Source organism: Corvus kubaryi, unplaced genomic scaffold, assembly GCF_017639235.1.
Source record: "Corvus kubaryi isolate FWS band 111438036 unplaced genomic scaffold, C.kubaryi_AGA036_p1.0 37398, whole genome shotgun sequence".
Taxonomy (NCBI): Eukaryota; Metazoa; Chordata; class Aves; order Passeriformes; family Corvidae; genus Corvus; species Corvus kubaryi.
In genome coordinates, this window is record NW_024581137.1 from 53130583 (window position 1) to 53144850 (window position 14268).

General features: G+C 42.1%; 1 protein-coding gene across 4 annotated transcripts in view; it reads left to right on the forward strand.

Annotated features, from left to right (window-relative positions):
* The window catches only part of WDR86 (WD repeat domain 86), a 22518-nt gene that overhangs the window by 1524 nt on the left and 6726 nt on the right, over window positions 1-14268 (forward strand). For 2 of the 4 annotated variants that reach the window (XM_042043591.1, XM_042043589.1), the window contains exons 3-5: window positions 2411-2552; window positions 4003-4435; window positions 13217-13352. In XM_042043591.1, the coding sequence (XP_041899525.1) occupies window positions 2411-2552; window positions 4003-4435; window positions 13217-13352 (711 nt within the window). Of the gene's footprint in view, window positions 1-2410; window positions 2553-4002; window positions 4436-9491; window positions 9589-10244; window positions 10693-13216; window positions 13353-14268 lie in introns of those variants that run through there. The other 2 variants (XM_042043593.1, XM_042043592.1) reach the window with 2 other exon arrangements.

A 14268-nucleotide genomic window follows, 5' to 3' on the forward strand; every position in this document is an offset into this window, starting at 1 on the left:
CTTTTTTTTTTTTCCGGTGCTTTTAATCATCTCATTTCCAGGTGGTCTTTATTTAGAACCCCTTGACCCAGAGGTCTGGAAAGGAACCTTGCTAAAATAGGTTACTTTTGTTTTCCCTCCTCATTTGACACACAGCAATGTTAATTGCTGGGCTTTTTCAGTTTCAATTCATTTTGCATCTTAAACAAAATTTATTATGCTTAGACTAGCATATTAGTACTTGAAAAGAAAAAAAACCTCTGTAGACAGGGTGGTCATGCAAACATCTAGATATAGGATAAAGATGTTTGTATTCCCACTCATGTTCTTTTCATACAGAAAAAATAAAGCTGTTAAATTTGGAATTTCTCATGTTTTTTTCTTCCAAAGAAGAGATCACATTGCTGTGATTTCCTTGTTGTTTGCTTGCTTGCTTGTTTTTCACTATGGAGTATTGTCTTTTTTCCCCACATCCTGCCATGGTTCTAGCTTCTGGAAAACTCGCTGCATTTGCTTTAGGCTTAGAAATCCTTTTAAACCACTAATTAACTTTTAACTAGAAAGAGAAATGTATTGGATAGCATTCATTATTATGGAATCTGCCAGTAGTGCCAGTGTTTAGGGTAAACTCTAAAGAAGGTTGGCTGGGTGGTTTGTTAACTGTCAGTCGAATCAGATAATTGTATGTATTTTATACTTTTGCACACACAGAGTTGTCGTGTCAATTTTAATTTTACAAGCTATAATTACTGATAAACCTGTATCTCTAGTGCAGTTTCAAGCTCTACCACAGCACAACCAGTAGACTTGTGTGGTGGCTGCTTTTGGCCAGACCAGCACCAAACCTTGTCTGCCACAGGGGGTTTTGGCATCCTGTGTGTGGGTCGGGTATGACTGATGGTTAAAATCTGACTGGCAGACTTTGGTGCAGTAACCAAGGTGCTATTTTCATCTCAGAGCTGGATTACAAGATGCTGTAAGAAAAATCCCAGTGATTTCAACCTGATCCATTCAGGCTGCTTTGCAGAAAGTTTCACAAATATGGGAGAATGAGTGTAGTTTTGCTTATAGCCCTGATGATCTGTTTAATTTTTGGCATCTGATGAATTTTCTTTAGAGGAAACAAGCCATATGTTTGTAGTGTGGATACTTGTTTGCTTTTGAACTACAGTAAGGCTTTTGAACTATAGGAGTTGTAGTGAAATCTGTTTTTTGCAGTCAGTGAAACTGTTTTACTGGGCAGTCTTCTTTCCCTCTGTTTTTTTACCATCTCTTATTTTACAACATTCTGTTTTTCTAATACCTTTGTCCATCTGTCTCTCTTTAATCACATTTGCCCTTCTTAGTTTTTTTTTTTTCTCAAAGGATCGTATTTAAGTCACAGTAGGGCCCACCAACTTCAACCATAACTGTCACTCTTGTAATAGTGACTTAAGAGGAAACTGTTCTGCTCCTGAAAGCTTACAGTCTAAATGTTAAAACACAAGGGTTCAAGGTAATAGTAGTCCAATGATTAGATAGGTGACAGCAGTTTCACACAAGAGGTCTTGGATGAAGCTGGGACTTGAATCCTAAGGTGATTTTTAAATGTGGTGCATTTATTGTTACAATAGAAAAATGACATATCTTGCTAAGCAACGCCAAAAGCTTGAGGTGGTAATATTGCTTCCTCTTCTCTGGCATTGCCTTGTTTGTCAGTGGGATGTTTTTAGACCAGTGGTTGTGTCTGTTTTTATTGTAACTGTAGAATCTCTGTATACTCTGAATACTGTATAAACAATTGTGCTCTTGTTTATTCTTTCTGTGTAATTTTCTTGAAGGTATAGTGATATTTAGAAAATTCTGGTGTTTATTCATGTTATTAGGCATGGTGGGAGAAAGAATTGGCTAACTATTTACCTGATATGTTTTTTTGTTTGCTTTTCATTCTGCCTGGACAATGAAATTAAACTTGCTGGTAAGTCTCAGGTCATTTTTTCAGAGTTTCATGCTTTGATTTATGACTGTTTGTGTCCTGACAATAAATGGGCTGGGATGAAATGCAGCCTTTTTCTCCCTGATTTCAGAAGAAGGAAGAAAAAGCATTTTTTAATTTAAAAAAATAAGCTAGTTTTCTACTGGTTTCACACTTAATTGGTCTGAGTTTTATTATATTGATATTAGTTTAGTTCATTGAATTTTTATAATACTGTTTGATTTACCTGATTGGTGGAACAGTACTGTTTTACTCTTTCACTTAATCCTGATACCAGTGAATTTTTCTGCTGTGACTTGAAATGGTTGTGCTTTACACAAATCCTTAAATGTGAAGAGCACAGTGGTGCATTTAAAACTGGAGTTTTGGTACATTAGTTTGTATTTTTCTTTTGGTTAAGGTGAAGAGCTGGACTAGTCTACATGCACAGTGACTGATTTCCTTTGTTATTCCTAGGACATGAAAGTTACATCACCTTTTGCCATTTGGAGAACGAGGCTGCCTTCACATGCAGTGCTGACCATACCATTCGGAAGTGGGACGTAGTGACCGGGCAGTGCTTGGCCATTTACCGAGGCCACACATCAATTGTCAACAGGTGGGGTTCTCCCCTCATGTTTCTGTCATCTGTTATCACACATTTTATCATTTCACTGCAGTTCCCCATTACTGCACTCATAAAAGGGGCTGTGGAAACCCCAGAGTTCATGTTCTGTGCTGCAGTGATTAGTTTTTCTAGCAACACTGCTGACACAGATAGGAGAGAAATGAAAGGCACACAGCAGGGGAATGGAATCCAGGTCTAGGAAAGAAATTCCAGAAGAAATTATCCAATTGATAACAGATGCTTCTGATAAATAGGTTTAAAAACATTGTGGCAAGCTTTTGTGTCAGCAAGAGGGATAAAGTCAGGATTTTTCTGTAATTATTATTTCTGTTTGGGCAAATGAAGTAATAATAAACTTACTGTGTGTGGCTTACTGGCCTGTCCATCTGAAGTGCGTATTAATAGTTGGACTGGATTTAATTAATGACAAATAGAGCAGTCAAAGATTGGTATTTTTTTAACATTTCTTTTCTTGTGGGCATGTGGGCTTTTTAGTTCCTTTCTAAACTCAAAACACATATGATATGTAGCGAGATTCTGTAAATAGTTAGGAAGGCTGGCTCTGTGTTTTGGCACTGGCCTGATTTTTGCTTGAATCAGCAAATGGGAAATGTGTTCTCCATTCATATGATTTTGTTGCCTGTTTGAAAGGTTCCAGAGGACCAAGCTCAGCTGACAAAGAAGGCAAGTTATGGATGTTCTCTATCTCTGGTTTGGAAAGATGAACTGTAGAGATTTTTCTGTTATTGTATGTTTGTGCAGCTACAACTCATTATTTTGAAGGCCCAGGAAGCTGAATTCCTGAGCTGTAAACTCTGGTTTGCTCTTCACTTATGTAATAAGTGGGGTGCTCTTGCTTTACCTTTTTTGAGATCCCGAAATAAGTGAAATTAGGTGTATTTTTTTTTCTTGCAGTCTCCTTACTTGATGATGGAAAGATGGCTATTTTCACACTGTCAGTTATAGTTCAGATTCCTGGAATGTTGTTTTGCTGCTGTGTTGTTGTTACTGTTCTAATTCTAAGTTATTGTCATAGGTCTGTTTTTAAATAATTTTTTATAAAGAAGTATAAATTAATAATTACCAAAAATTAATTAATTAAATAAAAACCCAACAAACCCAAACCAAACAACACAACAAACTTCTAGGTATTATATATAACTTAAGAAAGTTCATAATCCCAGATGGAAGGGATTTTAGCAAAACAAAATGCTCAAATTTACAGTGCTATAGTGTGAAAATATCTGCATCAGTGTACCTGAATGAGGGATCTCAATTTTAAAAGTAGAAACAGGGAAGTGTTTGGTTTTTAAAAATGCCAAAGGTGTTATGTTCATGCTGCTGTTTCATACTTTGGGGTACTTGGCACTGAAATTGGGACAAAAGATGGTTATGTAAAAAGATCAATACTGTTCATACACACAAACTTTATTTTTTGCAGAATCCTGGTTGCCAAGGACTATCTCTTCAGTGGCTCCTATGACAGGACAGCTCGCTGCTGGAGTGTGGACAAAGAGAAACAAATCCAGGAGTTCCGGGGCCATCGGAACTGTGTCCTGACTCTAGCTCACTATTCCTCCAGGGATGTGCTGGAAGAAGAGGAGGAGGAAGAGGAGGAGGAGGAGAAAGTGAGCAGGGACCTGCTGGTGACAGGGAGCACGGACTGCACTGTGAAGGTCTGGTGGGTGTCCAGCGGGCGCTGCTACCAGACCCTGCTGGGACACACTGGGGCCGTCTTATGCCTTATACTTGATGCACCAAACAGGGAGCTGTTCTCTGGCAGCACGGATTACACCATCAGGACCTGGAATATTGTCACTGGAGAGCAGCTGAAAGTCTTCAAAGAGCACCAAGGATCAGTAATTTGCCTGGAGGTAAGGGCAGAGGTTTCCTTGAGAGCCTTTGGGTGTCTGTGTCTTAACTCATGTGGGTCTCAGGTGTCTTTTCATTCATAAAGAAGCTCTTCTGAGACAGGTTATAAATGGTGAGCTTAAATATTCATGTAGTAACAAAAGAATAGTGCTCTCTGGTCTTGAGGCAAACCCTCTTTCTCTAAAACACTTTCTGATCTCCTCTTAGCTTCTAGTGGTTGCCCTGGTCTAACTTCTAGCTCAATATCTATATAAATCCCACTAGGTTGTGGAACTCATGAGTAGGTATGCTGAGAGCACTGTTCATCTGAGTGGGATTGTGTAATCAGGCTCACCATCACCAGACTTTGAAGATAATAACCTGAGCAAATAAACAGGGACAGGGTCAGGTAACTTAAAAAGGGGAGGGGAAAAACACTCAGAGTAAACCAGATGACTTCAAAAAACCCACTCCAAAGCCCAACCCAAAACTGTGGGCAAAAGGTAATAGGAAAGCATAAAGCTGAAAGAAATCCTACATTAAAGACCACACAGACATGATTTGAGAGAAGAAAGGGAGAAACAGATGGCCAAGACAAGAAAACGGGCAAGGAAAATGGAAAAGAAAAGCAGAGCATGGGGGAGAGAAATCAGGAAATGATGGAGGAGAGAGGGGAAAAAATGTAATGTGATCTGAAAAACTATACTCTGTTTTTCTGTTTGCAGTATTTTTCTGTTGAATGCTGCCAGGTTTGTTAATGTTGCAGGGAAGAGGAGGAGTTCAGGCAGATGAAGCGAGAGGGAAACTATCGCACAAGCACTTATCCTGTACACTCATTATCCACCAGAAAATGCTAGTAGTGTATTTAAAGAGAGTACCTGATGGTCTGTAACTCAGTTTCAGGTCAGCATAAATGTTTATACATGTATGTGTCTGACTGAAGTTAATGACAGTAGTTTTTCTCGCTGCTCTCCCTGTTTGTGTTTGCTGTCCATAAATGTTTTTCCCTTACAGAGGCTGCAGGATGTATCTTTAACAGCTCTTTAGTAAAAGTTGCCTTTGTTTCTAAATAAGGTAGTTACAGCTGACACTAGTGGACTAAAAACATAGCAGTACTGAAGGAATTCTGTTTTCCTTCAGTTTTAGAAAGGAAAAAAAAACAAGCCCCCACAAAATCGTATTGCCCTGGAGTAATGTTTGTCTTGCTTGGATAAATTCTCAGTGTTAAACCTTATTTTTATGATACTGTAGTAATGTACTCTGAGGATGCTGAAGTAAATCTGTTGTTGTCCTTAGTGTCACGCTATGTTTTGTTATTTAATTGTAACCCTTCTCCAAGGCACAGATTGTCAACAACAGAGGTTGCTTTAATTTAATTGTGTTCTTGCTAAAATTGTTACACAAAACTGGCTTGACCTCTCCCAGAAGCTTGGGAAATTCAATTACGCCCTTTGAATGCTCAGGAATGAGCAATGCTTGTGAGCACAGTTAAACAATGGCTTTAAACAAACAGAACTTCTTGTACGGGAGAAGAAAAGCAAAACCAATACATCTATTTGGGAAACCTGAACAATTCAGAGTACACAAGACTGCTGCTGCTGCCAAGACTGTGTCGGCAACAGCCCTGGCCAAATCTTCTTGATATGGTAGCCCCTCACTTCTCTCATCACCAGTTAGTGTGTGGGGCTGGGAGGGTCCAGCTGAGGTACAAACAGCCCCCACAGAGAGCATTTAGTGTTCAGGCCTCTCAAACTTATCCCAGCTTAAGCAGTCACTGCTGTTGAATAGCTTTGGGCTGTCGATCTTTCCTAATTCCTCTCTCTGCTTTTCTGGGTTCAACACTATCCCTTCTGTTCCACTTGGCTGCCACTCAGCACAGCCCACATGGTATTTTCATTCTTTTAGAAAGGGGTCAATCACCAGAATCCATACAAAGATGTTTCAACAGAAAGGAAACTTCCTGAATAGAGGTGTTTTTTTTATTACTATTTTTGTTTTGTTCTCAATATGTGCTGGGGGCCTTTTTTGCCTCAGGCTTCCTGGTGACAGTGTTGCAATCTGTGGCAGTGAGTTGGAATGGTATTTTTTAGACCCTGGGTCAGGAGGACTCGGAGGTAGTTGTGATTTGCTTACAGTAGCCAGCAGTTTTAATTGATGACAGTAATTTGTTTTCTTCAGTGCAACAGTGAGCTGCAAATTACATCCGATTTTCACTCTCCTGTCCTGGAGGAGCTGGGTTGGTACCAGGAATTGAAGGCAGTTACCTGTTCTCTGGGTGGTACAATGCTTGTGTGGGGAGAAAAAAAGGAAAAGAAAAATAGAGACTTCTTTTCATTTTATTTATTCAAATAAAGATCCCTAAGGGAGGGTGACCTTTCAAAAAGTTTGAGAAATACTCAATGTGATTCCTCATCCTGGACGCAGATCAGGAAAAATTTGGATATTGAGACCATATTTTCCCCAACTTTAAAAAGCTGTTATTAACAGGAATGCCCCGGGATGTTCTGAACTTCTGCAAATTACGTCTGGCCTGTTCCAGTCATCTCCCATTACTTTCCAGTAAACACCAATAGTGTTGCTGTAGCAGTGAATGGAAATTCCTGGAGCTTCTTGAAGGAGTTTTCTGGGTAGATAGCCATAAAGCACACCCATGTTTTCCACGCTGCTTCCTGCAGTGCTGGTGTGTGGAAAGCCGGGGAGTGATGCTCCAGACATGTTCAGATTTTCAATGTTCCCCAGTTGCTTGAAGATCCTTTAAGGTGTTGTTGCCAGGTAGTGTAAGTAGGGGAGCCTGGAAACAACTCTTACCTAGCATGGCAGAACAGAAAGTGTTGGTGAGCTTTGGTCTTTCCCTTGTCCCCTGTCCTTGGTGGTTCTGGACAAGGGAGAGATGAGGGTGAGCTGTTCATATTCCCCAGGCTTGTCCTGCTGTCCAGGAGTCAGTCTGGTGAAGGTGACCAGCTGAACCCACTGTGTGTGCTCTGCTGCCAAAGGAGTTCTGCAGCTTGTGATAATACCACTTTTCTCTTCCTTCCACCATTTAAATTGCACAGAGAGAGGTTCTGCTGGGAGGCTTTCTATCTGCAGTGGGAACTGGGTCCATGTTAGGTGCTTTGGCAGCATTGATTACATGACTTTCCCAGTCAGGCAAGGTAACTCGCAGTGGAGCAGCCAGAACTCTTCACTCTCCTTCTCCTGTGGTGTGTTGGTAGCTTGGCAGACAAAGTACAGCAGCTGTTTTGGGAGCTCCCTCTTCGTATAAGAGCCAATAATGAGATTTTATAGGAAGTGATGGGAAAAAGCAAGGGTGGGCTGAGTGTAATCACATAGCTCATGCTCATTCTTCCACTTAAAAATTTCAGGCCTGGCTAAAGACCAATATTTGCAATTAAAATCAAACATGCATTTTCTTTAATGTGACTGCCTGCAATAGGCTGAATAACCCTGATTTAAATATTTACTTGTGTATGTTTTTCTAAATGTCTCTCCTAAGAAACTTTGCAAACTGTTCACAAGGATTGCTTTGTCCTTGCTGATTGTTCTGCCTCCAAGTATTTGTCAAAATTGTGCTGCCCAAAGCTGGCAGAGAGAAATGATCCAGCTTGGAATTTAGCTTGGATCCTACAGCAAACATTCTTGCAAGAAAACTCCCTTTTGAAGAACATGAACATGAGTGGGCAAAGACTTGCTTCTGGTTTTCCTGCAAAAGATCCTTTGTTTGGACCATTCCCTTCAGTTGCCTTTTAAAGCTGACTAGAAGAAAAGAATGCTTTGAACAAAGCCACTGCCTGAACTCTGTTTATGTGCTTAACTGTTGTGATCATGTGGGGTAAAGAAATGTTTTCTTGCCACACCAGTTAAATTAAGTGCACGGATTTTTTCATAATTTGTGTTTGTATTTGTTGCATCAGAGGATGAAGATGTGAATGAGAGGAATGTGAAGGTGTGCAACACCTCTAAGAATGAAACATGTTTCTGGGCCATCACTTTGCACTGCGGTAAAAAAGTTGAAAAACATTCTCTTAGCAGCCAGCCCAGAGAGCTCATTCTAGATGGATTCTCAGGAAAAAAAGTGCCAACAATTTCTTGACCACAGGGAGTTTGTTAGCTCGTTAAAATGGATGTGGTTTGAATGGGATCCTGAAACTCTTAACTCGGCCCAAGGCTTACATAGTTGTAACTTGAGATTGGTCCAGCTTGGTGATTTTGGACTTAGAAGTGGCTGTGAACAGAAGACCAAAATTCCAGATTGTAGGAACACTGACCCCCACGAGAAGAATAAGGTGGTGATGGGATACATGGCTGCTGATGTGAACTCATCTTGGAGTTCATGGGAGCCAGTTTGAGTGCAGTGACCCTCAGCAAAAGGATGTGTCCAAATCCCTTTGGAGAACCAATTGCCTCTCCTTGGCTGTTTAAAAATTGTTTCTTATAGCAAAGGTTAATTGGGAGGGCAAAGTCCATTCCTGTAAGGTTGAAATACCTGCTAAACAGCTCTTTTGCAGATATTTTTGGCATTCTTATGGGTAGAAATTGTCTTAAGCTGCTGCATTTATCCATTCAGCCAAGCTTGTGAAGCAACAGGGTTGTGATTGTCTTGAGAGACCAACCCTGGATGTGATAATTAGTTTTTTTATTAAAATTCTGGTGTGTTTGGGGGCTACAACCAAGCTTTTTCTTATTAATGAGACCTGTAACTACTGAAGTGTTTACAACTTGTCTTTTGCTACTGCTATTACTCTGCAACTCACAGGCAGTTTGACTGAACCTTTTCATGGAATGACATGGAGTTACATCTCCAGTGCTTTGGCCCGAGGGTTAAGACAAATTTGCTCCATTCACGTCTCAGTGTTTCATCTGGTTCAAAGCAAAATCTCTCATAGCAATGAGAAAAATTAACAATCAAGAATTGCAAATATCAATGCAATGGTTTTTTTTTCTGCTGTCTAGCTGAGGCTTTAGAACTGGGCATCAAACTGTTGTCAGGTTTTTAATGTTTTTGAAGCTGTGTGGGTTTGTCCACTCAGCCCATTGGTATCTGAGCTGCAAATCTGTTCTGTGTTGTCCACTCTGCCACAGGTGTCCTTGCCTGGCCATGGTTTTCTGTGTCAAGAGCTTTGTTGGGCAGTTGGCCAAAGTGAACCAAGTGCTCAAAAGCCAGCCAAGGAAAATACAGGTTTGGAAATACCACCTCTTCTCTGGGCAGTCACAGACTGGAATATGTAACTGTGTCTACTAAATGTTTTTAAACCACAGAGTGTGAGGCCAGCTTGTAAGGTGCTTTGGCTGGGGGAACAGAAAGTGATGATGATTATTATTTTAAATACAGATTAAATGCAGATATCTGAAGTGTTGTAACTTAGGCTGGAGTTGTAAGCTAGACCTATCTTAAGTCAAGTGAAGGAGGAGTGATCTTGCCTTAATTGATCTGGCTACACCTGAGAAGGTTGTCCTTGTTGGGAAGGAGAAATAGCAAGTTTTAAGGCATGATCTGTTTCAGATGTGCCTCAGGATGAGAGAGAGGAATTGTCCTAGACCACAGTGACTGTATGGGGACTATCTTAGCTGTGGAAATCTGTACCAACTTGGATGAGATCATGCCTATCATGTCACTAAAGGCATATCTGATTTGCAACTTCAGCCTGAGCTGAGAGCTCTTGATGGCTTTCTCCACTGATAGCCATTTCATGCTGTTTTACAAAAATCCCATGGGAATGAGGGGCTGTGTGACAGTCAGAGCCTGCCGTGGATTTTGCTGTTGGGTCTGCTGCAAGCTCAGTCTGTGGCATCTGGTAGATAGTTTAACCTGTTAATATTTCCTTTTCCATGCAGGGCCGAGAATCCCTTGCTACTGTGCTCACCTGCTTAAATTGGTGAGGGGGAGGAAGGTGCACAGAAGTGTTTCATGGGGCAGCAGAAAAGCTTTGAATGTAATGAAAATGGTTGATGTGCTGACCATCTCATCAGCTCTCAGACATTGAAAAGCCAACTATATCCAGGGCTGCAGCAAAACCAGTGTGGGCAGCAGGTCAAGGGAGGTGATTCTTCTTCTCTGTTCTGCTCTTGTGAGATCCCACCTGCAGTGTTGCATGCAGCTCTGGAGTCTTCAGCACAGGAGAGACATGGATTTGTTGGAGTGTGTCCAGAGGATGTTGTGAAGATGGTGAAGAGAGATGGAGAACCTCTGCTATGGAGACAAGCACAGAGTTGGGGTTGTTCAGCCTGGAGAAGAGAAGAGAAGGCTTGGAGAAGACCTTAGAGCCCCTTCCAGTGGCTCCAAGAGAGCTGGAGAGGGACTTTGGGCAAGGGCATGGAGTTATGGGACAAGGGGGAAAGGTTTTAAACTAAAAGATTTAGATAGATTTAGGTAGATTTAGATTAGATATTAGGAAGAAATTCTTTGCTGTGAGGGTGGGGAGGCCCTGGCACAGGTTGCCCAGAGAAGCTGTGGCTGCCCTGTCCCTGGAAGTGTTCAAGACCAGGTTGGATGGGGCTTGAAGCAACCTGGTCTAGTGGGAGGTGTTCCTGCCCATAGCAGGGGTTTGGAATGAGATGATCTTTAAGGTCCTTTCCAACCCAAACCATTTTGTGATTCTAAGGCTCTTAAAATCCTGGTGCTATAAATTACCTGAGTAAGTCCACATAATTTAATACATTTTTGTATCTAACAAATTAGCAAATCCAGGCAAGCTGCAGCTCTGTTTCACTTTGGCATTGATACACCCACTTAAATGTAGAAATGAAGCGGCCTAACCTAATGTACCATTAATGCAGAGTGGCATTTACCTGCAGGAGGTTATAATTTAGTGTTTTTCCTTGCTCAGTGGGCGGGTTGATGCTGCTAGCAAGATGTCTAAAAAAGAAATGCAACACTTGGCCACGAACCACACAGCGGGATCTTGCCTTAGAGCATCCTCTTCCATTTAGCAGGTGCACATGACAATGCTCTTCATGCCCATTCAGGGAGAGACTGAATTTAAAAGTCCTTCCTCAGGCTAACTTGTGGCTCTCGGTTTTGTTAGTGCCACTGGCCATTCGCTCTCTCTCCTCATGGAGATGCCGTATTAATGCTGTTCCTAAAACAGCTTAAAAGTAATAGGAAGTGACATTTCAAAGTATTGCTGGCTTTTTACAGTGGTTTGTGCTTTACAAGCTCCTGGCATTCAGCTATGAAATCTCTCCCACAGGCCCGGTTCTGCTGGGAGGATGTGTGGCATGTCCTGCTCCAGCTGGGCTGGTGGGAGCTGTGGCCAGGGAGCCTCTTGGTCTGCCTGCACACATTTCTTGTGTGGGTTATCACCATCCCATCACTGTAATGCTTCGTATCTCAACCTTTTTTTTCATGTTGTAACACAGGGCAGTGTTGTTTTGTACAAAGCTCACTTTTGATGCCTTTTGGGAATGGGGTCTTTCCCTTTTGGATTGGGAGTGGAGATGGAAGAGCATGAACAACATTCCAACCTTACAGATACAGCGTATGCAAAGAGTGGGGACCAAATCTAAGGTGGCAGAAGAACCAGCTCTTGAAAGTGCCCTACAAGCAAGACCATGACAAGTTGGTTTGTCTTTTGTTGGTTTCCTGGAGATACCAGAGAAGCATCAGGGGTTTGTGCACTGCTGGTCATTTGGACCTTCTGATGTGTGTGTTTGGGGGCAGACAAGGTACCATTCATTGCTCCATAGGCAAATTCCACTCCTTGGTGGGGGGGTCAGGATTCTCCCTCCTGTGTCTCCATCCCTGTGATGCAGAGGTTGCTGCAAGTCTGTAAAACTTACCTTGAGCTACAGCCAGGTGTTGCAGTGACTGGCTGTCTTCAGCAGGAGTTGGGCTCTACAGAGCAATGGCTGTGAAAACCTTCAGTTTGATTTCTTTACACAGACAGAGAATGCCAGATTTTTCTATGCACTGTGGAGTTTTTCCTTGCTGAGCTTCCAGGCTCGGTGTAGTTTGTTTACTGTGCACTGGCTGGTTTTTTAGTCTTGCACAGGTCAGTTATTTTCTCTCTGTCTCTGTTCCCCAACTGCAATCCTTCCTTTTGTCATTCCCTGTCCTGTCTGTATGGAACAAACCCCATCCTCCCCACCAGTGAGTTCTCACAATGGGCAGGATGACTGGTGCAATGAGGCACTGTTCTTCTTTGGGAAACACAGAGCAGAAGACAATCTGCTTGAAGATATTTTAAAAACCTGTGGCAGGATGGTTAATTATTTAATCATTCAATAACAGTCTGAAAAGACTTGTGGAAATGTAGATACAGAACAGTTTCAAGGAAGAGCTAGTCATTCCAAATACTGACTTGTGCAGAGTGATAATAAACATAAGCCCTGGTTTATGGTGTGTAGGATTTTAATTTTAATTTACCTTTTTTTTTGTTTTTTGTTGCTCAGAATTATTCTGAATTTTTTATTGTAACTAAAACTTACAGTCTGGTAAGAATTCTTGTCAAATATGCTTTGCAGAAACTGCACTGCTGGGGTTTTTTTGAGGCTTTAGTAATGAAACTGATTATGGAAGTAGGATTAGCATTGTTAAGCTCCCTGGAATCCTGCTTGCTGGCATCAGCAGATGGGCTAAATTTTTATGTTCTCAAAGCTGGGAGCTGTTTTTAAGACCCAGAAGTCAGTGGGAGATGCGACTGTGAGGAACTCAAGGTTGGTTTGCTCACCACCCCTCTGTTTCAAGGTGCAGCTTGTTGCTTGCTCATTGTTGAGTTGGAAACTGACTTGGGATGAGTCCCTTCAGTGCAGCTCTCTCATGGAGGTGCCTGAGAGGCCATTGCTGATGTGTTTTTCTCTCCCCTCAGCTGGTGAATCGTCACCTGTACTCGGGGAGCGCAGACAGGACAGTGAAGTGCTGGTTTGTAGACACTGGGGAGCGGATCCAGACGTACAAGGCTCACAAACACAGCGTTAGCACTTTGAAATACCATGCTGGGATCTGTAAGTTGCCTTTCCTATGTTGTCCAGCCCCCTCCAGTCTCTTTTCAGTGTTTGTCTTTGATTGAAGGTTGTTAATGGAGAATAATTTTGAATGCTTGTGAAGTCACTTTTTTTCAACTCCAGCATGTTTACATTCAGTACCAAACTGCTGCACCACTCCATGTGGGAAGCTTAGACCTTCCCTCCATTTTCCACTTCCCTCTTCTCACAAATGAAGAGGCAGTTCTGTTGTTTTTGTTGCCAAGGGAAGTGGCTTAAATCCTGAGCTGTCTGGGGGTTGTTTGTGTAGCTGTGGTTTAACCTCACTAGTCTGGTGTCTGTCACCTGCTTCTGCTGTGTGCTAGGGACAGAAAGTGCTGCTGCTGCTGGACACACAGCCCTGTGCCAGCCTCTGCTGCCTTGTAGACTCTGTGTAACACCCTGTCCTAAACCAGAATCACACCTCGGATGCTCACTGCTCCTTTCTAACTGTTAGGCTTCCTGTTCAGGCTCTGACATTCTCCTAGACTCATTTTCCACAAGTTTTTTCCCATTACCTGTCCCCATTCATGGATTTGTTCCCCAAACCAACTTTCTCCAGTAGCCAAGCAGTGCTTGCCTTAGTAATGTTCAGGGCTCAGCTCTCCCACTTTCACTGTTTACAGTGGTTTCTGTACATCAGTGTCTATTGCTGACACAACAGTATGTTCTGACCATCAAACCTCCCTCTTTAAATCCCTCTCTGTGCTGGCTTTCCTTCTACATGTCTGGGTTTGGGTTGCAAGACAGCACTTCTGTTTTTATCAGTGAACCTCTCTCTGTGTCATCCTGGTCTTATCCTGCCTCTGGTGTTGCACCTGACGTGCCTTCACTTGCTTACCAAGAAAGATCTTCTCCTCTCCTTCTCCTCTCCTTCTCCTCTCCTTCTCCTCTCCTT